Below are 23,384 nucleotides of genomic sequence, written 5' to 3'. Positions count from 1 at the left end.
GGGAAGATCCCCTGGAGAAGCAAATGGCAACTCACTCCAGTACTATTGCCTGGAGAATTCCATGGACAGAGGAGCCTGACAGGCTACAGTCCATGGGGTCACAAAGAGACAGACACACTGAGTAATTAACACTTTAACATTTTTACAAGTTTCAATTATTAAATTTGTGATAGTCATCTTCTAGTGCATTGAAATATATCTGAAGTTATATTGCGAACCTGACATATTTGACTTAAAAAAAAAAATCCATATTTTCCATGTCAAACTGAGAGGTGTGTGGTATTACAGTGAGCTTATATCCTGCTTCCAAATGCACAAGGAAGGGAAAGTTACGGGTTAGGATGTGAAGTTTCTTGTACATATCCCTCTTGTTTTCTTGTTGTTGGAATTTGTATTTCCTGGGAGATGACTGTCCATTTTGTGCCTCTGATCTCTAAGTATATTTATAGCTGTTTTCAGATAATGCCCTCTGTATATCTCCTAAAATTATTGTTTTCAGGCTTCCCCTGATAATTTATCAAAAAGTTTACATTGCAATACTATGTAGTGTGAAAAAAATTAGTTTTAAAACTAAAATTGTTTTAACAAAAGTAATGTATGCACATAATTTAGAAATAGTGCTAACAACTAATAACTGTAATACTTAATAGTTGATGGAAATTATGTTTCTAAATAATATGTTTATCCTGCTATTCTTTGATTTATTCCTTGGTGAGACATTTAGCTATTAACTTCCTGTTATAACTGATGAAAACTTAGCTATCTTTCACAATGACGCCTACTTTCCAAATGGTTAAACAGAGCAAATAATCGTTTATATACTTTTTCCTGGACACCTGCCTCCTCAAGCCTTCTGTCCTGTGCTCATTTGGTCTGGTTGTCTCTAGGTCTGCTGTGGTTTTGCTGGAGCCAACCTTGTGCCATGACCCAGTGAATATCTGTCCTGCTTTCTGCTTCAGCCCCTCACTTCCACCCCACTTGCTGGGTGGAATGCCATTTACTTTTCTGGTTAACCTTCTCGTTCTGTAGACCATGTTCTTCTCCAAGTTCCTGAGAACAGACGCATAGGAGGAAGATTGTTATCATCTTGTATTGAAAAGTGGCTGTATTCTACTCTCATGTTTATAAATAGTGTTTATAACTTGATATAGAACTCTTAATTTTGTCTACACTGCTTTGTGTTTTTTTTTGGATCTGCTTTGTTTTTATATTTTTGTTTTTATTTCACATTCAGAAGTTCAGAGGCAGTTCTAGGGTGATAGTTGATTACTGTTGTTTAGGATTTTATCTAGGTTTTAAGGTTTAGGATTGACTAAATTCACAGTGAAATGGGTCCATGATTATCTTGTATTGTAAAGTCATTGGATATTGTTATCAAGTTATGCCAGTTGTGAGAATAACTTGAGAATTCTTCTTGTTTTTTATTTTCTCTGAAGAATCTCATATGTAATTGGGATAATCTGTTGTTTAAAAACTTGATAGAACTCACCTGCAAAGCTCTCTTTTCCTCCTGTGTCTTTGGTAGACCATTTTCAACCTCTAGTTTAATTTTTAAGTAGTTACAGTGTTGATTTGTGTGTGTGTGTGTGAAAGTTACATTTTTCTAGGAATTTTTATCTGTACCGTTTTACTTTTCGGTATTATTGGCAGGTTAATAATTGATCATAATATTCTTCTTAACTATTTAATCTGTAGTTTATATATGGATAGATTCCCTTTCTGTTCACTATGTTTGTGACTTCCGTCTTCTCTTCATCAGTCTCATAAGAGGTCTGCTTTGTTAGCTTTATTTTCAAGAAACTGACTCTTGGCTTGTTTGGCTTCCACTTCATTGAGTTCCTCTCCCATTTCATCTCTGCAGTGTATGAACCTTTTCTGGGGGTGGGAGGGACACTGGGGTTTGCTTGCCCATTGTTCTAAGCACTCCTGATCAGGACTGTCAGTCCCAACTAGAACCTACTTCCTGTACCTGCCTCAGCAGTATCTGCTGGCTCCATTCCTGAGCGTTTGGTTTTCTAGTGAGTGTTTGCCAGCTTCTTGCATGTTTCTCCGTGTGAGCCCTCAGGTTCTAGCTTGCTGCTTCTTTCTAATTCACTTCCTCCACCTCCTCCACTGTCAGTTTTTCAAAGTTGTATTGAAATTTCTCATATCTGCATGTCTTTTCTCCTTTTCTCTTGGTTCTTGTGTATAGCCTTTTAAATATGCTTACATGGTTTGGAGAGGTGAGGAGATAATTATGGGTAAAGTCAATCCACTGTTTTTAACCTCAAACAAATTGTCCTGTTCCAAAACAGGCCTTGACTGAACGTCTGGATGCTGTTCTTTTGGAAAAAGCAGAGACTGAGCAACACTGTGTTTCTCTGAAGAAGGAAAATATTAAAATGAAGCAAGAGGTTGAGGTAAGGCAGGATTTTATTTATTTATTTATTTTTTATTAACTTATATAATATAGTTGTAAATTTTAGAACCAAGATCTTAAAAAGCATCTCATTGGACTTCCTGATGGCTCAGTGGTAAAGAATCTGCCTGCCATTGCAGGAGACCCAGGTTCAATCCCTGACCCGGGAAGATCCCACATGCCACAGAGCAACTAAGCCAGTGCACCACAACTACTGAGACCACGTGCCACAACTACCAAAGCCTACATGCCCTAGAGACTAAGCTGTGCAGTAGGAGAAGGCACTGCAATGAGAAGCCCCTGCTCACCACAATTAGAGGAAAGCCTGAGTAGCAATGAAGACCCAGCACAGCCAAAAATACATAAATATAAATAAGACTAAAAAAATACTAAGGGAAAAAAAAGCGTCTCATCTCATTTTAACTACAGTATTTGCAGATAAGGAAACAGACTGATATTTTAAAAGAAGGATAATTGAAATCACTGAGCTACACAGAGAGATACAGCTAACACTTACCTGGTCATTTTAATGTTTATAATCTTTTTAGTTGTATCATTTTTTAATAAAATGGGAAAAATACTGGTTTTATGAGAAACTACCAATTTAAATGTTGATTGTCTAACATACTGTACATACTGTTGCTTGTTCACTTCTCGGATACTTGCCTACCATTGGGTCTGTGCTACTTTTCTCCCCAAAACTTTATCACTCTATTCAGGAGATGTTCGTTAAAGCCTGTAACTTAATAGAACTTATGTAATTTATTACCATTTAAAACAAAATTAAACTCAGAGATTTCCTTGCTTTGAGTAAGACTTTAGTACTACTGCTGGATATCATCATTATTAAGGTGCTCAGAGCTTCTAAGAATTTTTGGAATGTAAGGATTATATTTCTCTGTGTACACTGCTACTTGTTTCCTCTTTATGAGACTGTGTCTCTTATTTTTCCTGAGGGCAGAGGTTTTGTCTTAAATAATTTTTGTGTGCTTAACGTTTATAGGATTCTGTAACTAAGTTGGAAGATGTGCAGAAAGAGTTGGAACAATCACAAAGAAGCTATGGAAAAGAAATAGAAAATTTGAGAAATGAATTAACAACAGTACATTCCAAATACAGTAACGATAAAGCTGATTGGCAAAAGGAAGTGGAAGAAGCAGCAAAAAAACAATTAGAGCTTTCAGAACAGCTCAGATTTCAGAGTGATTCTGAAGATAGTGTTAAAAAGCTGCAAGAAGAGATTCAGAAAATTAAGCTAGCCTTTGAGGATCAAATTTTATGTCTGCAAAAGCAGTTAGAAACTGCCACAAATGAAAAGGAGCAAAAAATTACTCACCTCCAAGGAGTGATTGAGGCTAATTGTCAGCAGTACCAAAAAGATATTAATAGTTTGCAAGAAGAACTTGTACGGTTGAAATCTACACACCAAGAAGAGGTGAAAGAATTGATGTGCCAAATTGAAACATCTGCCAAAGAACACGAAGCAGAAGTGAATTATTTGATCCAGCTAAAAGATAACTTAGTCAGAAAGTGTGAGGCAGGTGAGATGAACATTCAGAAGTATAAATGTGAATTAGAAAATGAAGGGAAAGCCTCAGGTGCAGGCCAAGAAAATCAGGTGTGCTCTTTGCTCTTACAGGAAGATTCTCTTGTAGAACAAGCAGTGAATGAAAAAGTTAGACACTTAGAAGATGCCCTAAAAGAACTAGAGTCTCAACATAGCATCTTAAAAGATGAGTTAACTTACATGAATAATCTAAAATTAAAACTTGAAATTGACGCCCAACATATAAAGGATGAGTTTTTTCATGAACGGGAAGATTTAGAGTTTAAAATTAATGAATTATTACTAGCTAAAGAAGAACAGGGGTATATAATTGAGAAATTAAAATCTGAGCTAGAAGATGCAAATAAACAGTTTTGCTGCACCATAGAACAACATAACAAGGAAGTACAGAGTCTGAAGAAACAGCATCAAAAAGAAATAACAGAACTAAATGAGACATTTTTGTCAGATTCAGAAAAAGAAAAGTTAACATTGATGTTTGAAATACAGGGTCTTAAGGAACAGTGTGAAAAACTACAACAAGAAAAGCAAGAAGCAATGTTAAATTATGAGGGTTTACGAGAGATTATGGAAATTTTACAGACAGAGCTGGGGGAATCTGCTGAAAAAATAAGTCAAGAGTTTGAATCAATGAAGCAGCAACAAGCATTTAATATTAATGAACTTCAGCAGAAGCTCCAAACTGCATTTAATGAAAAAGATGCTCTTCTTGAAACTGTGAATTATCTCCAGAAAGAAAATGATAACTTACTGTCCCAGCAGGAATGTGTACCAGAACTTGAAAATACCATAAAGAATCTTCAAGAGAAGAATGAACTGTATCTAGTTAGTCTCAGTCAGAGAGATACCATGTTACAAGAATTTGAAGCAAAGATAAGTTCTCTTACTGAGGAAAAATATGATTTCATAAGTAAGATGAGAAGTTCTCATGAAGAGATGGATAATCTTCACAAAAAATGTGAAAGGGAAGAAAGGTTGACTGTAGAACTCAGGGAAAAAGTGGATCAGACTGCCCAGTACAACAGTGAACTAGAGCAGAAGGTGAATGAATTAACAGCAGGACTAGAAGAAACTTTAAAAGAAAAGGATGAAAAGAACCGAAAACTGGAAAAGCTTACAGCTCAGTTGAAAATTCTCTCCAAAGATCAGGAAGCCACGTCATTGGAAGTGAGGTCTCTTCGTGAAGAAAATAGCAGACTGAGTTCAGAGAAGAACCTGCTGAGCAGGGATCTGGAAGCCCTCCTGTCTCAAAAAGAAGGAGATGTTACATTTCAGGAGCAGATCAATAAATTAGAAGAGGAACTTCGGTTAGCTGTCAGAGAAAGGGATAATTTGAATAAACTGTTGGAAAACGAGCAAGTTCAGAAGTTGTTTGTCAAAGCTCAGTTGTGTGGTTTTCTTGAACAGATGGAGTCAAAGGTTTCACAAGAAAGGGAAGAACAGGATGTTGTAAACATCCTACAAGCCATGGGTAAATCCTTAGATAAAATAAATGAAGAAAAACACAACTTGGCTTTTCAGTATGATAAAAGAATAGTAGAGTTAGAAGAAGAGATTAAGCTCCTTCAAGAAGAGCACATGGTTCAGTGTGAGGAACTTAGGTCTCTACTAACAGATTATGAGCAAAAGAAAATTGTCCTAAGGAAAGAGTTAGAAGAAGCCCTCTTAGAAAAGGAGGCCCTGCAGTCTGACCTTCTGGAGATGAAGAATGCCAGTGAACAAACAAGGTTTGAAAATCAGAATCTCCTAATTCAAGTTGAAGAAATGTCTCAAAAATTGTGTAGAGAAAATGAAAACCATCACAAAAAAGAAAAAGATCTTATAAAAGAACTTGAAAACCTAAGGCCATTATTGGAACAAAAAGAATCTGAATTGCAAGATGTGAAAGCAGAGTTAATATCATTAAAGGTAATATTAATGTGAATTTTATTTAAATTCTTAAGACAATACCACTATTTTTACACTTTGAAGTCAGATTTTTAGCATTTAAGCTCAAATGCAAATTTTTGAAAAGTACATTAAACATATTCACACTTAATCATACTGATTACTGTTGGTTTTAGATCATTTTGGAATCTTGATTTTACATAAGATTAAGTGGCGGGGGGTTAAATGTTGGTCAAAAGTAGTCACCAGCAAAACTACAACTAAATATGAAAAAATTTATATTACCTTAAAGCACACTGTTAAGCAAAAAAATAGGCTAAAGCAATATTTCATTTTAGCCAAAACTTCAGATTTTCCTCCCAAGATTGTGGCAGGATAAACTATGGTCATCATTTAATCTCTTCCTTATTACATCATGTATTTTATATCCCTTGGGTGGGTCATCTTGGGTTTGGCTGCTATTGTTTTTAATAGTAAATGCTATGTGCATGATGAGATCAGAATTACTGGGTCTTTAAATGGAAGAGAAAGTCTGTTCAGGTGATTGGTCTCTGTATGAATTCTCTTTAATAATATTTTTTTTCCATGCTTAGCATAACGGCCAGTTCATCATGGGGAATGCAGTGATTGTCTTTGTTTTTCCTATAAAATCTAGGATTCCTTCAAGAAATCAACTTCTGTAGAAAGTGATCAACCTTCAGTAAAAGAGTTTGAAGAAAAAATAGGTAACTATGGTTTTCCATGTGTTGTTACAGTTAACTGAACAGATTCTTAGGGTTAGAACAGAATGGGAAGTTCTCTCGCCAGTTTATGAGGTGTTAAAAGCATAGTATCCTTCTTCTGATGGCCTCTGCCTTCTGCTTGCTTTCACTTTCAAAACTCTCACTTTCTGTTGTTTCATCCAGAGGACTGTTGTGATTCCTTTTATAAAAAGTGCCATGATTGTTTTGGGGTTTTTCATTCATTTAGCAAACTTGGCTTGAAAGCCCAGCTACTTAGGCACTGGTGATAGGAAGGTGGCTAAGATGCAGTCTTTGTCTTCAAGAACACACTGCAAGAGAGGGCTGTTCTTCCCAGAGTTTGGGGTGTGGACGAGGTCTTCTGGTGGCAGTGCAGGAAGATGTGAGTAACTGCTTGTTGAGTTGGGAGAAACATCACAGGACAGGCTGTCCTTGTCTTAAAGAGTGAGTAATGTGACCCAAGAAGGAGGATACTGTAGCAGGAGGAGACGGCAGGTGCTGGTATGTTCACACTCCTGACGTCCGGGGGCCCTCCTGGGAGGTTCTAGAGTGGGAGAGGCCACTCCCAACAGTGCTGGCGTGATGTGTGGAGAAGTCCGGCTTCATCACTCCTGCTTATCCGTCAGAGTAACCAAGATGGGGTTGTGTGAAGTACCTGTAATTCCTCATTTTAATGCTCAATTGTTGTGGAGGTAGTGGGAACAATCTAGAGTGACCCACAGTCTTCTGTGATGGACAGTTGGAATGGTTGGGGTGACTGGGAGAGGGCTGACCAGGTAAGACACTGTTCTCTGCATTGTTAGCATTAGAAGCCCCGAGGTGGAGATCACCAAGGAAGTGAGTGTAGAAGAAAGACGAGGACCAGAAACAGTTCTCTGTCGAGTAAGAGTCAGAAAGATAGAAATGGCAAAAGAGTGAAAAGAAATAGCTGGAGGGTTAGAAATACCCAGAGCATAAGATGTCTTGGAAGCTAAGACCAGTGAAGTGCATTTGGAGGAAATGTTGAGGAGGTAAGAAAGGCTACTTTAGTATTCAGGCCCAGCCTGAGCTAAGCAGCATCAAGGTCATTGGTAACTTGATAACAGTTGCCATGGTATGCAAGACAATGACTGGAACGGATTCAAGGAGAAAATGGGGAAGAGAAATGTGAGAACAGACATAGACCATGCTCAGAAGGAAGAGATGGGACAGAGTCCAGAGGGGTGGTGTGGATTTGTGTGTGTGTGTGTGTGTGAGAGAGAGAGAGAGAATGAGGTCTCAACTGTCTTCTCATGTCTTCCCTCCCCTCTCCTCCTTGGCTGCTTCCACTCTTTGTTCCTGACCTTAAGCTGTTGGTGACATTTCTCTTGTTGCTGTCTGTCGACTGTTGGGATGAATCCATTAGAGAGTGGGTTTTGCTGCACAAGAGAGGGGAAAATTGTGCACTGATGGCCCGAGTAGGTGAGGGTGTGGGGTGAGACACAGAAGTGGAAGAGTTGGCCTGTGTTACACGCATAGACGGTGCCCCGTCACAGTTGAGGAAGGCAGTGGTGAACAAAGGCACAACTCAGTGAATCAGCAAGTGCAGAAGTTCAGATCATTACCCAAGTCCATCAGAGATACAAGAAGTAAGATTTGGAGCGTGGAGTTTACGTCGGGGAGACGGCCAGAGAGGTTAAGGGAGAGTCACACTGGACATACTGAAGTCCAGCTGGAAAAATTAGACCCACCCACTAGAGGCACCTGTGGATCATGAATGGTGAAGAGCGTCTGACATCTCTGCTTCATCCTGATTGGCTGTCACCACCAGGAGCCCAGCATACCTGCATTTCCAGAAGGTTCTCTGCCATGCAGGGGTCCAGATGGCCTCTCCATGTATGGACACTGAGGAGATGGGCTATTCTGGAAGACCGAAGAAAATGAGAATTCTGTTCATTGTTTGCCTTGCTTAGAAAATGCATAATTAAGCTTTTACTTAAAAATAGATACTTTGCTATTTATTTTAATTTCAAATTATATATTTTGTGTACTAGATTAAAATTCCATTTCTAGGACTAAATGAGTAATTCTAGTATTTTTCCCTAGTTTTCATTTGAGTTTATGTATAATTCTTTCATTTTATGTTTTTAGGATACTTGGAAAAAGAAGCCAAAGAGAAAGAGGAGAAAATAAATAAGTTAAAACTAGTTGCTGTGAAAGCAAAGAAAGAACTAGATTCTAGCAGGAAAGAAGTAAGTTGACTTAAAAAATGCAAGATTTGTGAACCTTACCTTTTAGAAAACAAGTTTTTCTGTGCTTTAATAAGCTATCATATATTTAAAATAGGCCCAGACGCTCCAGGAAGAACTTCAATCCGTTCGCTCAGAAAGGGATCAGTTGTCTACTTCCATGAGAGATCTCATTCAAGGAGCTGAAAACTATAAGGTAAAAATAGTTACATTAATAACAAGTTACATTTGTAACTTGTAAGTAAGAAATGTACTTGAAATATAAAACTTTTTTTAGTTTATTTATTTTAATTGGAGGCTAATTACTTTACAGTATTGTAGTGGTTTTTGCCATACATTAACATGACTCAGCCATGGGTGTACACATGTTCCCCATCCTGAACCCCCTCCCACATCCCCTGTCATCCCATCCCTCAGGGTTGTCCCAGTGCACCAGCCCTGAACACCCTGTCTCATGCATCGAACCTGGACTGGTGATCTGTTTCACATATGATAATACATATGTTTCAATGCTGTTCTCTCAAATCATTCCACCCTTGCCTTCTCCCACAGAGTCGAAAAGCCTGTTCTTAATATCTGTGTGTCTCTTTTGCTGTCTTGCATACAGGGTCATCGTTACCATATTTCTAAGTTCCATATATATGCGTTAGTATACTGTATTGGTATTTTTCTTTCTGACTTAACTTTACTCTGTATAATAGGCTCCAGTTTCATCCACCTCATTAGAACTGACTCAGATACATTCTTTTTAATGTCTGAGTAACATTCCATTGTGTATATGTACCACAGCTTTCTTATCCATTCATCTGCTGATGGACATCTAGGTTGCTTCCATGTCCTGGCTGTTGTAAACAGTGCTGCGATGAACATTGGGGTACACGTGTCTCTGAATTCTGGTTTCCTCAGTGTGTAAGCCCAGCAGTGGGATTGCTGGATCATATGGCAGTTCTATTTCCAGTTTTTTAAGGAATCTCCATACTGTTCTCCATTGTGGCTGTACTAGTTTGCATTCCCACCAACAGTGTAAGAGGGTTCCCTTTTCTCCACACCCTCTCCAGCATTTGTTGTTTGTAGACTTTTGGATAGCAGCCATTCTGACTGGCATGAGATGGTACCTCATCGTGGTTTTGATTTGCATTTCTCTGATAATGAAAACTCTTGTCCATAACATAGTCACCTTGTATGTTTTAGTAAAGGTGTGCACTATTTGTGTGTGTGTGTAATGTGTCATCCTAGTGTCAAGCTTTTAAGTGGCTAGGCTTTAAATATGCCTTTAAGGTATTGTCTTTTAAAACTACCATTTCTGTTTGGAATTTCTTAATAAAATCAGTAATAAACAAAGATGGCTACTATTACAGTCCTCTGGCCAAGGAAATGTGAAAGTTAGACATGTGTGTTCTTGCCTGGAGAATCCCAGGGACAGAGGAGCCTGGTGGCCTGCCGTCTATGGGGTTGCACAGAGTCGGACATGACTGAAGTGACTTAGCAGCAGCAGAAGCAGCAGACATGTCTAACACAAAAGTGAAAACACTATTTGGAGGTATTACTGCTCATCAGCCTAAATAACATGAGACACTATTATAGGAAAATGTAAAAATAAAACATAAGAACATGCCATTTTGTTTCTTCATGCATTCAAATATTTCTACACCCAGGCTGAGCCTGAGTACTAGGGAGACGGTGGTCAACCAGGTAGGTGGAGTTTCTGCCAGCTTGGCCTTTAGTCCCAGTGGCAGTAAAAGCAGACAGACAAGGAAATAGTGTGTAGGAAAGTTAAGGTGGGTAGGGTGACTCCTGTGTAACAACAAGCACTGTAGGCCAGGCAGTCTTCTCAGTGCTTGACATGTCCTTTCACACGTGATGTGCGTGTGTAATAAGCATGTTATTAACGTTGCTGGTTTACCAGCAAGGAGTCAGGTCACAGAGCAGGAAGCCAGTGGAGCAGGGGTTAGGTTCATGCATTTGGTTCCAGATCTCTTCTTCCAGCAAATAAATAAGCTGTGCTGCCCCAGTGAGACCTGAAAACAGAGAAACCAGGAAAGGAGGAATCAGAAAACTGCTTCAGGAAAATCTAGTTCCACTCTCCAAAATGAATTCTGAGGTTTCGTCAAAAATGGAATTGATTTTTAAAAATTAGAATAAAATACTTAAAATACTTGATCATGTGATCTCTAGATACAAAATACTTTTCTAAACTTAAGTTACAAGGGGAAAGAGACTGAACTAGATAAAACTAACAAATGAAAATATGACAAGGGATTAGTATCCTTAACATAAAGATATCTCATTCATTTAAAAAAATGCTTGTTTGAAATTTATATATGGGTTTATTTGTCTTTTATGAATCATTAGGAGCTTGCTTCTTTACATTTTGAGAACCATATAATCTAATTTATTTTCCTGTAAAGGTAGACCAAGCATACCAATTTACTTCTTTAAAATATGTATTTCAAAGGACCAGGGGGGGGAAATGTAGAACATCCAAGAACTGTGGGGCAGCTACAAATGTATAGCATGTGTGCAATATGAATGCCATAGGAGAAGAGAGAGAACGGAACACGGAAATACTTGGCACAGGGAAGACTGATTACCCGGTTTAATGTCAGGTGCCAAGGTACAGATCCGGGAAGGAAGTTCAGAGAACACCACACGTGGCACAACCAGAAGAGGTGCACCGTGGCATGTCATTTTCACATTACAGAAAATCAAAGATGAAAGTCCTGAAAGAAGCCACAGAAAAAACACCTTATGTATAGAGGATTACATCAAACTTACAAGGAGCCATACAGAAGAATGTAAAATGCATTGCTTAAGGTGTTGAGAGAAAAAAACCCACCAACCTAGAATGCTTTGCACTAGAAGTGAAGGAGCAATAGAGTTTCTTAGAAATGGAGGGCGTTTGTTGCCAGTAGACATGCCTGTCAATAAATGTTAAAAGAAATTCTTTAGGACTTGCCTGGTGGTGTGGTAGATAAGAATCTGCCTGCCAGTGGAGGGAACACAAGTTCAATCCCTGGTCCAAGAAGATTCCACTTGTTAAGAAGCAACTAAGGTCGTGCTCCACAACTCCGGAGTCCGTTGCCCATAGAGCCCATGCTTTGCAACAAGAAGAGCCTGTGCACGACAAGGAAGAGTAGCCCCCATGCCACAACTAGAGAAAAACCCCTGCAAAGCAGAGAAGACCCAGTGCAGCTCCCCCCCAAAAAAAATTTAGTAAGAGTTCTTTAGAAAGAAGAAAGATAATACAGGTCAGACCTCAAAGGGGCAACACAGTATTGGGGAAGAACAGAATGGGAGGATTAGCCCTGCCCTACTGCTAGACTTAGTGTGGAGCTGCAGCAGTCAGGATTTGCGAGTGGTGGTGGTGAAAGAATGAACAGACAGCAGTGGAGCAAAGAGCCTAGAATCAGACCACAGGTAGAGTCAGCTCCTCTCTGTTGTCAGAAACAGTCATGTTGTTGGGCACAATTCCAAAGGCACAGTCCATGCAGGACAGCACAGGTGTGATTCCTTGAGGCCACTTTCAGGGAAAGCCAGAGACATGTGTTAGTTAGTTGTACAGGGCTGCATTTTTGTGAAGAACAGTCAGTAGTTGACCAGGAACAAGGGGAAAACAGGATTTATCAGAAAGGGGAGAGGAAACACAGGCTACAGGGAAGAGTTGAGTCTCGCTGCACATTGGAGGACGTCCTTGTTGGCTGGTGTGGATCACAGAGGTCGGTCCTGGGGTTCTCTCCTGAGCAGGGCCGACTAGGAACATCAAAGGAAAAAGCCACGTGGTTTTAGGGTCTTTGGAAAATCGTGAACATTCTGCTGCAGAGTATGAGACTGTGTGTGGGGTCCTCTCATATTCCTTGAGTGCCTCTGCTTCATCTGGGCCAGGCCCAAGATGGAGGACATCTTGCCTGTCTTCAGCAAGACTCTGTAGGTGGAGGTAACAGGTGACAAGGGTAAACTTTTTCTCCTGCCCGCTTAAATGTTCATGTTTCAGAAGTATTTTTGATGACTAAACAGATACCTTGGAGATACTGCATTGTGTATGTTTTAAATCCTCTTCGAGCCTTTAAGAGACTACCTCATACTAAAAGTCATCTAGATTATGCTAATTTTATTGTATGATGCCATGGGGTAGTCTGTCAAATGTTGAATCTAGGTAAATATTTCAGGCTTCCAGAATGAACTCTTAAGGCTTGTGTTAAGACAGCCCAGTCATACAGTCTGAGGAGTTGAGTGTACGATAATATCCTGAAGTTAAGTCCTTTTGTCTTTTGTTGAAGAATCTTTTATCAGAATATGATAAGCAGTCAGAACAGTTGGATGCAGAGAAAGAACGTGCCAATAACTTTGAGCATCAAGTAGAAGACCTTACAAGACAATTAAGGAATTTGACTTTTCAGGTAACTTTAAATTGAGTAAATTCATGGTGACTCAGATGGTAAAGAATCTACCTGCAATGCAGGAGACCCAGGTTCAATCCCTGGTTTGGGAGGATCCCCCTAAGAAGGGAATGGCATACTGCAATATTCTTGCCTGGAGAATCCCATGGACAGAGGAGCCTGGCAGGCTACAGTCCATATGGTCACAAAGAGTCAGACATGACTGAGTGACTGACACTTTCATATGTGAAAATTGTAATAAGTGTATTTCAATTCGAATTTTTTTTGCACAAAAGTTAAAATTAATACATAGAAACTTAATTTTATTTTCTTTTTCCCAATGTTGAGAGAAGAATATGACCAGAAAACTGGCAACCATCCTGTCTTACTTACAGCTGTAAACTCGGCTCCCCTGAGGTTTTTTGTTTTTTTCATTTTTTGCCTTTTCATCTGTTAGTGCTCCTGGTCTCTTGAAATGTTTTCCAAATTAACATCAACAGTGACTGTGTTTTAAACTTACTCTTGATTTTTGCATTTTTATTTCGTGGACTCGATTCTGAAAACTTCACTTTTTTATACTGTGCCAGTATTCTCATTATGTTCCATTTTATTCTTCCTCTCCTGTGTGTATTTTCTGTGTGTTTACAGTAGTGAATCATTTGTCATTGTAGTGTGAAAAATTAACCTCAGATAATGAAGACTTCCTGGCCCGTATCGAGACGCTGCAGTCTAACGCCTGCTTATTGGAAGCGCAGATTCTAGAAGTCCACAAAGCCAAGGCTATGGCAGACAAAGAGCTGGAAGCTGAAAAACTTCAGAAAGAACAGAAAATAAAGGTCAAAACAGTTCTGTGGGGTGAATTCATTTCACACAGTGGTGTTTTTATTGCAGTACTTCAGTGAAGGAAAGACTTGCTGATGAGCATTTGTTAAATCATCAAAGTTTATTAATTCTTTAACGTGGAATTAAAGTTAATTAATTGAAGTTAATTAATTCCAACTGTGAAGTTGAGAATCCACAGTATGATTTTTCGGTGTATATTTTTTAAATATGGAAAGATTTCCAAACTCTGTACTTTATATGTCAGATTTATTTTATAATCCTTTATGAATGCTTTTTTTTTTAAACATTGGTTGGCTTAGGGGTCCCAGTGTTTCTATTTTTAATTTTAGGAGCATGCCAGTTCTGTAAATGAACTAGAAGAACTTCAGCTACAGCTTCAAAAGGAAAAGAAACAGCTTCAGAAAACCATGCAAGAATTAGAGCTGGTTAGAAAGGTAAAGAATCTGCCTGAAATGCAGGTGACCTGCATTCCATCCCTGGGTTGGGAAGATCCCCTGGAGAAGGGAATGGCTACCCACTCCAGTATTCTGGCCTAGAGAATTCTACGGACTGTATAGTCAATGGGGTCACAAGGAGTCGGACACAACTGAGTGACTTTCACTTTCAGAAAGCTAAAATGAAACACTAGACTTAGAATAGCAATGTTCTCATTTTTAAACTATCCTATAGACCCTGAAAAGTAAAATTTCAAAAACAAGGTTATTTGTGATACTGAAGTACTTCTTTATAAATTATTTGCCTCAGAATATGGAAAATTTAACTTAGTTATCCAGTGCCCATCTCTCTGGAAGAATTTAGGCTTGGTTTGCTGTTTTATTCTTTGTACATGATTATTCTGTGACACATGAAAAATTTAGTTAATGTTAGAAACTGAAGTTTATATTATGCTGAGAACTTTGGTGAATTTTTCTCTGCTCTTCCAACAATGGGAGCAAAAATAAAGGTACTATAAGAGCGGCTTAAAATAGGAATATTTTATAAATAAGAGTAGACCAGTTGTAGTTAATGAAAATTATACAATGAAACTGAGAAAGTTAAACTGTTTACAAAAGTGGTCTATTTTATGAAATTACAATCTAGGAAGTACCCCAGCATTTTCATTAACATGTGAAGTTTCTATGCTACAGAAAAGTATCCTAGAGTAGGTGTGCTGCGATCCTTGATCCTTTCAGAAATTCCTAGACAGAGTTAGCTCATCCACTGTCACATGGACCTCTCGTTGAAACCTGTGCAGGATGCCCAGCAGACCACTCTAATGAACATGGAAATTGCTGATTATGAGCGCTTGATGAGAGAGCTGAATCAGAAGTTATCTAATAAAAACAGCAAGATAGAAGATTTGGAGCAGGAAATAAAAATCCAAAAACAGAAACAAGAGACCCTGCAAGAAGAAATGAGTGAGTAAAACAGAACCCACTGCACCTCATGGTCACTGTCTTCAGCAGAAGTGGGGGATGGGGGTGGGGGCCAGTGCTGATGGTTTCCTTGACCAGCCCTTGGCAGCCCAGTCATCCTCACAGTAGGGACTGAGACTGGGGACTAAAGAGCGGGGCTGTAAGACTACCCACTGTGCCCTTGTGTACATTCAGTCCTGTAAACATTTCTCAGGGGTCCTGTTGTCAGCAGAGCAGGATGGTTGTAATGCCCATGGAATCTTTCTGAGGTGATTCTGTTCCATTTTATCTGTGAAATAATTTCCAGCGTAAGCACTAGAGCTGTGAGTGTCCCTTAGGCAGTCCTTCAGCTAACAAGCAGATACATTGTGTTTTTATTTTAATTCAGCTTGAGATGTTTTTAATTTTCTTTGAATCTTTTCTTTGAGCCATGGGCTTTTTTTCATTCTTAAGTAATTAACAGAGTTTTCAAATACTCTCTGTGCTTGGTTTCTCTGGGCCCTTCCCTGCGCACGCACCCATCTTCCAGCTGTGTTCTTGTGCATACTGGGTAGCAGGGCTCCAGGTCACAAACACTTGCAGACATTTGACTTTGAGTTAGCCAGCTAGCTGAAAAAGAGGCTCAGGTCTTGGGAAAACTTCAAAAGAGCTGCTTGATTAAGAAAGCCAGCACCTCTCGCTGGTGAGTCAGCACAGACACGAGAGGTCCAGGCAGTGGGTGTCAAGAGTGCAGAGGGAGAAGCTTCTGTGGGTGAATGGTTGGGGGTTGGGGCTTGTGTGGACTCTTAGGATTTGGAGAGAAAGAGGAAATTGGGACAGGGCAGTCCTTTCTGCAGCCATAATTAGGAGCAGAAGTGGAAAGGAGTAATGTAGTGTGGAAGTCTTTAAGTCTTTACAAGTTGGAGGAAAAGGCTTGACTTGTGAGGAAGAAGTATGCATGGAAGATCTCCTTGATCCATTTCAGGAGGGACCTGAGCACAGGGTGGACTTGGGCCTTTGTGATGATTCAGCCCATTGTGGGGTCTGGGAAATGCAGGCACCCCGGGTGGCAGGGACCCTGAGGCTTGAGCTCAGGGCTGTGGCTGGACGGGGAGGAGAGTGGGGACATGTGAGAAAGTATCCGCGCAAAACTGTTAGCCAGCTCACTCTGCCATGTGTTGTAGCCCCAGCCCTGTCCCTCTGCAGGGCCCATCTGGCTCCTCACTCACCCTCCTCACCTCTGGGGTGCAGCGGCCCTTCCTCTTCGGAAACATGGCGCCTGCTTTTCCACAGTCTTGTCATTCATTCGCTGTGCCCTCACCTTCCCACCCCATGAGCACCTTTTGGAGTCCTCCGCCTCCAGTATCTGCTGTTCCCACAAGCCTTCCTTGTCCCATGCAAATGTAACCTGGCTATGACCGTTAGTCCGTGTGGGTCCCCACCGCCTTTTTATTTCTGGTGAACATTTCTATTTTGCTTTACATCATCACATTATCCAGAGATTATCCTTAATTTTAGTCTGTGTTCTTAAAGGTCAGGAACTCTGTCACGATTCCTGGAGCACTTAAAGGCTTTATATGTAATGTGTGCCTTGTATAGTCTTTGCAGGACTGGGTAAATAGTTGCCAGGAAGTTACTGGTGGTGACATATCATAAAGGCAAGTCAAGGTGTATTCTTACAGAACACCTGCTCTTGTTTACTGAGTGATGTAGTCTGTGTGTGTGGATTTAGCTTCATGGCGGTAGTCGTTGCTCTTGAGGCCTTCTAGCTGCGGTCACACTGCCCCATGTGTTACTTGTTCTGTCAAGGACCAAGTTGTGGTCTCTGTCAGATGCTCTGTATTTGCTTCACGACGGCTGCAGCCAGGTTGGCCTGCTTCTGTGGTTGGTCCTGTGATCTGAAAAGTGCATCCACTTACTCCTGTTTGATACTGGCTTCCTCTTTACCTCTGTTACATAAAAGTGTTTTGTTTGGATCACATTTCAGTCTTCCTTTATTGAACTTTGTCCTACAAAACAATTAGTGTCACAAAATCAGACCAGGTGATTGGAAACACAGCACATCTTTTGAGGTATTTCTTATTGTGAAGTCTTTAGCTTTTAGATACGCAATAAGTATCTGCCTTTATTTCAGAGATGTGTGCTAAAATACTTACAGACAAGTGGGTTTCAGGGGTGGGGGGTACCTGTGTGTCACAGGAGTTGGGTCAGCGGGTGAATCTGAGTTGCAGTAAAGGGCAAGGACACATGTGTTCTCTGCGTCACGGACCCTGAGGTCTCTGTCCTGTTCCTCCTGCACTAAAGCAGCCATAAGCAGAGTGCAAACAGCCTGTTCCCAGAAGCAGGCAGCAGCCACGGTGCATGCAGGTTTGACACCTTGCTTGGTGGGATGAGATCGGCCTGTGTTGGTGGTCGTTAAAGGTGGTCATGGGTACAGTGGGATTTACTATATTATTGTCACTAGTGTCGTATGTGTTTAAAGTAATTCGTAGTAAAAAGCCAAGACAGGTTCCTTTCAGAGATAGGCTAATACAAAGAAAAGATTCTTATTCGGTTACTTATATCCACTCGTAAACCTTTCTCCTGAAATGATCTTTCCCACTAGCTTCGCTGCAGGCTGTGCTACAGCAGTATGAGGAAAAGAATACCAAGATCAAACAGCTGCTTGTGAAAACCAAGAAAGAACTGGCAGATTTGAGGCAAGCGGTATGCGCATTCCTGAGTTCTATCTTTGAGTCCAAGTATTTATGAATAGCATCGTTATTTAATTTAACCAGGTTTCTTGTTCTACAGGAGACTGATCACTTAATGCTTCAGGCATCTTTAAAGGGTGAACTGGAGGCCAGCCAGCAGCAAGTAGAAGTCTATAAAGTAAGATTGTTTTTACTGTTAAAGGCTTTTAGAAATTTCCATGTAGAAGTAAGCTGCCACATGGGGGGTTTTATACACACACACATACACACAAAATACACGTTGGCTCACACACATTTCTTCCCCCTAAATATCCTTCATCAGCCAGCATTTTGAGAAAGTAAAAGCAATAATTTATTTCTGTATCCGTTATGTTTATGTATAACAGCTTGAGTTATTTAATTAAACATTGAACTGTAACATGTGTTATTGATTTAAGGAAAACCAAATTAATTTATTGAGAAAATATTCTACTCGTGTTGGCTCCATTCTTTGAATAAGCATAAGTTAAAATTCCTACTCTTAGGTCTCTTACACATAGTCCCCTCTCAAACCCCAACTTGACATTTAAGGGAAGTCTGTTTAACCAGCAAAGATCTGGTTCCCTCGCTCCTCACTGAAAGCCTCTGCCCCCAGATTCAGCTGGCGGAAGTGACGGCAGAGAAGCACAAAGCTCATGAGCACCTGAAGGCATCGGCGGACCAGCACCAGCGCACGCTGGGTGCCTACCAGCAGCGGGTATCAGCCCTGCAGGAGGAGTGCCGCGAGGCCAGGGTGCGTCCTCGGGTTGTGGGGTGGGGATAGGCTCCCAGCAGTTCGACCCATCCACCTGACCCCAGCCCAGCCAACCCAGACCTATACTAGCACAACTTGTTTCTGCTAAAAGCAAAGACAGAGGTATACATTGTTTCCACTTTAACCTTGTTTTGCAGTTTCTGTGTGTAAATAAATTTTTAAAAAGTTTTTTCGTTAGAAAGGTTAAGAGTTCTCTCCAAGGGCTAAATGACTATGAAATCGTATTCTAATAGAAGCACCACTTTCTTCAATGTACAGAACAGACCCCTGCAATTGACTTGTTACAGGCATGGCTCTTTCTAAGCATCCTGGGCAGTAGGGCTGAGAGGTCACAGGGCACTTTAGGAAACCCGGGACCCAGAATTACACTTTTCCCACTCTCTTGAAAACCAAAGTGCAAGTAGCCTCACCTGTTTGAATTAATTTTTCATGTATTTATAAAACAGGAAATATTGTAAGTGAAAATCGTTCTAAATAGTGCTATTATAAAAATATGGGCAGTAATCTACCAGGATGAAAACAGGTAGAAATATACCTCCTGTCAGACAAGATACGTCATTCAAAGACCTTAAAAAAGTGTAAGGTCAACAGAAGTACACTATTTAGGGAAAGTTCGTTGAGGGACTAAGGAGTGTCAGAGGCATTACTCATCTTCAGAGAAAGGTTTTCATCTTCATTCACAATCTGAGAGAAAGCAGGAGGACCACGTGACCTAGAAAATGCAGTGGTCAGACTTCTCTCTTTCTGAACCATTACAGGCAGAACAAGCTGCGGTCACCTCTGAATTTGAGAGCTACAAAGTCCGGGTCCACAACGTTTTAAAACAGCAGAAAAATAAGTCTGTGTCTCAGACTGAGGCTGAGGGGGCCAAACAAGAAAGGTGAGGTCTTCAGGATGGGGAGCACCCACGGGGTTGGGAACTCCTGCTCCCGTGCCTTTGGACAGTGAGGGCTACACGTAACCACTAGTTACCACCAGTGTTTCAATAATATGTTGTTTAATACTTCTTAAAAATTAGCATACAGATCGCTCTTGTGAATTATTCAAAAATATACTAGGAATGAGAGCTTGCTGTGGCATTCTATAGCATCTGTGCTTTGCTTTTATTGGGAGAGGGCTGGTGTTCAGAACAATTTTACATCTGGCTCTTATATTCTCAGTAGGAGTAAATATCCTGCAGAGTTTGTATATTTATGCGTTACTTTTTCTTGAACTTTTTATTTTATATTGGGGTATAGCTGATCAGCAGTGTTGTGATAGTTTCAGGTGAACAGCAAAGGGACTCAGCCATATATAGAAATGTATCCATTCTTCCCCAAACCCCGCCTCCCAATCAGGCTGCCACATAACCTTAAGCAGAGTTCCCTGTGCTGTACAGTAGGGCCTTGTTGGTTATCCGTTTTAAATATAATAATGTGTCCATGTCCATCCCAAACTCCCTGGCAGCCATAAGTTTGTTTTCTAACTCTGAGTCTCTTTGTTTCCTGAGTGAGTTCATTTGTATTATTTCCTTTTAGATTCCACATATAAGGGATGTCATACAGTATTTTTCCTTCTTTATCTGATTTATTTCACTCAGTATCCCTCACTAGGTCCATCCATTTGCTGCAAATGGTGTTATTTCATTGTTTTTAATGGCTGAGTGATGTTCCATTGTATATATGTACCACAAGTTCTTTATCCATTCCTCTGTTGATGGACATTTAGATTGCTTCCTTGTGGCTATTGTAAACAGTACTGCAGTGAAGATTGGGGTGAGTGTATCCTTTTGAATAATGTTTTTCTCTGGATATATGTCCAAGAGTGGGATTGCAGGGTCATATGGTAGCTCTATTTTTAGTTTTTTAGTTTTTAAGGTAAAGAATCTGCCTGCAATGCAGGAGACCCGGGTCGGATCCCTGGGTCAGGAAGATCCTCTGGAGAAGGGAATGGCAGTCCATTCCAGTATTCTTGCCTGGAGAATCCCATGGACAAAGGAGCCTGGTGGGCCACAGTCCATGGGGTCGAGAAGAGTCAGACATGACTGAGCGACTAACACGTACTCTTCTCCATAGTGGCTGTACCAATTTGCAGTCCCACCAGTAGTCCAGGAGGGTTCCCTTCTGTCCACCCCGTCTCCAGCATTTGTTGTTTGTGGGTTTTTTGATGATAGCCTTTTTAGCTGGTGTGAGGTGCTGTCTCATTGTAGTTTTGATTTTGCATTTCTCTAATAATTAGTGATGATGAACATCTTTTCATGTGCCTCTCGGCCATCTGTATGTCGTCTTTGGAGAAATGTTTCTTTAGGTTTTCTGCCCATTTTTTAAATAGGTTGTTTGTTTTGATGCTGTTAAGCATCATGAGCTTTTTGTAAATTTTGGAGACTAATCCCGTATCAGTTACATCATTTGCAAATATTTTCTCCCAATCTGGATTGTCTTTTCACTTTGTTTATTGTTTCCTTTGCTTTGCAAAAGCTTTTGAGTAGGTCCTGTTTGTTTATTTTTGTTTTTATTTCCATTATTCTGGGATGTGGATTGAAAAAGATGTTGCTGTGATTTATCTCAAAGAGTGTTTTGACTATGTTTCCTCTAGGAGTTTTTTAGTGTCCAGTCTCAGTTTTAGGTCTTTAATCCATTTTGAGCTTATTTTTGTGTATGAAGTTAAAGAGTGATCTAATTTTTATTTTTTAACATGTGACTGTCCAGTTTTCCCATCAGCATTTGTTGAAGAGACTGTCTTTCCAACGTTGTGTAGTCTTGCCTCCTTTGTCATAGATGAATTGACCATAGGTGCATGGACTTATTTCTGGGTTTTCTATCCTGTTCTCATTGGTCTATATTTCTATGTGCCAGTACCATACTGTTTTGATGACTTGTGGTTTATAGTATAGGCTGAAGTCAGGGGGCCTGATTTCTCCAGTTCCATTTTTTTTTCTCAGGATTGCTTTGGCTATTCAGGATCATTTCTATCGTTTGAGATTTTTTGTTCTAGTTTTACGAAAAAAGCCATTGGTAATTTGATAGGGATTTCATTGAATCTGTAGATTGTCTTGGGTAGTATAGTCATTTTCACAATATTGATTCTTCCAGTCCATGAACATGGTGTATCTATTCATCGTTTATTTCTTCTTCGATTTTTTTCATCAGCATCTTAATAGTCACTAGAGTACAGGTTTTCGGTCTCTGAGGTAGGTTTATTCCTAGGTATTTTATTTTTTTTTGATGCAATGGTAAATGGAATTGTTGCTTGAATTTCTCTTTCTGATCTTTCATTGTTACTGTATGGAAATACACCAGATATCTGTGTATTGATTTTGTAATCTTATGGTTGTATTGCTTTTTAAGTATTTAGTAAATAGATAACTCTAGGCTAAAAACTGATGAGGTGTTTTTTTCTATGAATTGCTCGTCTTAAAAGCTGAAGTTGAATACTGACACATTTAATATAAAAATACCACATTTCCAAGAGTCAGCTTTGATTAAAAGTTTTGAGTTAAGATTACTTTAATATAAATGTTTTAAGTTTCTTCTACTTTCTTATATATTAAATATCTTTTTAAAAAAGAAATAGTGTATTACACCAGTTGTGACAGAAATACAGTTTTTAACTTTTTCTCCAAAGACTTTTCTTTAATTTGGTGTAACAAGCTGTTCTCAGAATGGTTAGCTTAGAACTGTATGATTTCTGTTTTTCCCCCAACTAATGTCATAGTCCTATAACATAAAACAGACTGTTTTGACACACTGCATGGTCTGCTCCATTTGAATGTGAAATCTGTAAATTCAGACTTGTGTAAATGTGTAGTGTCTGACATCTAAAGTCTGACTGTAGTGTTTTGTTTCACACTTAACCCTGTTCTCCAGATTCCTCAGATTGTTTTTTTTCCTTTAGAATCATCCATAATAATGGCAAGAGTATGGTATTGAAAGATTAAATGATTAAAGTAAAATTTGTTTGAAACCACAAAATCAGGTTCACATCTTTCAAAAACATTTTTTGAACTATTTGTGTTTCAGAGAACATCTAGAAATGCTGATTGATCAACTGAAGCTCAAGTTACAAGACACCCAGAACAGCTTACAGATCAGCACCTCTGAGCTGCAGGCCCTGCAGTGTGAACACTGTGCCCTGCTGGAGAGGCACAACAGGGTGCTGCAGGAGGCCGTGGGCAAGGAGGCTGAGCTCCGCGAGAAGTAAGCCAGTGGCGCTGGCACACGGGCAGCGAGTGGGCTTGTTGGCGCTCCGGCTGGGCACCCTTGAGAGGGTGCGGGCTGAAGTTAGGAGTAGGTTGTCCACACGTTGGTGGCTGCTTCTGCCTAAGTGCCCCTTCCTGCTGTGTCTGTACTTGGCTTTACCTGCTCGCCCACCATTCTGTCCATTGTGCCCTCATGGCCTTGCATTGGAGGCCGGCACTTCTTCTCTTTGGAGGACATTCTGGCAGCTGCTGATGGAGCCCTTACTTTCTTTGGAAACAAGAATTTACAGCAAGCGCTCTCTGTAGGACAGGCAGAGTTTACTAGAAGCA

The 23,384-nt window shown here is 40.0% G+C and overlaps 1 protein-coding gene across 1 annotated transcript in view; it reads left to right on the top strand.

The window, feature by feature from the left end:
• The window catches only part of GCC2 (GRIP and coiled-coil domain containing 2), a 35,041-nt gene that overhangs the window by 6,074 nt on the left and 5,583 nt on the right, over nucleotides 1-23,384 (top strand). The window contains exons 5-18 of the mRNA XM_027555426.1: nucleotides 2,295-2,399; nucleotides 3,402-5,873; nucleotides 6,508-6,577; nucleotides 8,702-8,802; nucleotides 8,897-8,995; nucleotides 13,077-13,196; nucleotides 13,847-14,011; nucleotides 14,348-14,452; nucleotides 15,253-15,415; nucleotides 17,997-18,097; nucleotides 18,185-18,262; nucleotides 18,719-18,856; nucleotides 19,636-19,757; nucleotides 22,876-23,052. Coding sequence (XP_027411227.1) covers nucleotides 2,295-2,399; nucleotides 3,402-5,873; nucleotides 6,508-6,577; nucleotides 8,702-8,802; nucleotides 8,897-8,995; nucleotides 13,077-13,196; nucleotides 13,847-14,011; nucleotides 14,348-14,452; nucleotides 15,253-15,415; nucleotides 17,997-18,097; nucleotides 18,185-18,262; nucleotides 18,719-18,856; nucleotides 19,636-19,757; nucleotides 22,876-23,052 — 4,016 coding nt within the window. The remainder of the gene's footprint in view (nucleotides 1-2,294; nucleotides 2,400-3,401; nucleotides 5,874-6,507; nucleotides 6,578-8,701; nucleotides 8,803-8,896; nucleotides 8,996-13,076; nucleotides 13,197-13,846; nucleotides 14,012-14,347; nucleotides 14,453-15,252; nucleotides 15,416-17,996; nucleotides 18,098-18,184; nucleotides 18,263-18,718; nucleotides 18,857-19,635; nucleotides 19,758-22,875; nucleotides 23,053-23,384) is intronic.

Source organism: Bos indicus x Bos taurus, chromosome 11, assembly GCF_003369695.1.
Source record: "Bos indicus x Bos taurus breed Angus x Brahman F1 hybrid chromosome 11, Bos_hybrid_MaternalHap_v2.0, whole genome shotgun sequence".
NCBI lineage: Eukaryota > Metazoa > Chordata > Mammalia > Artiodactyla > Bovidae > Bos > Bos indicus x Bos taurus.
Note: the sequence above shows the minus strand (reverse complement) of the source record. Positions and strands in the feature narration are given on the sequence as shown.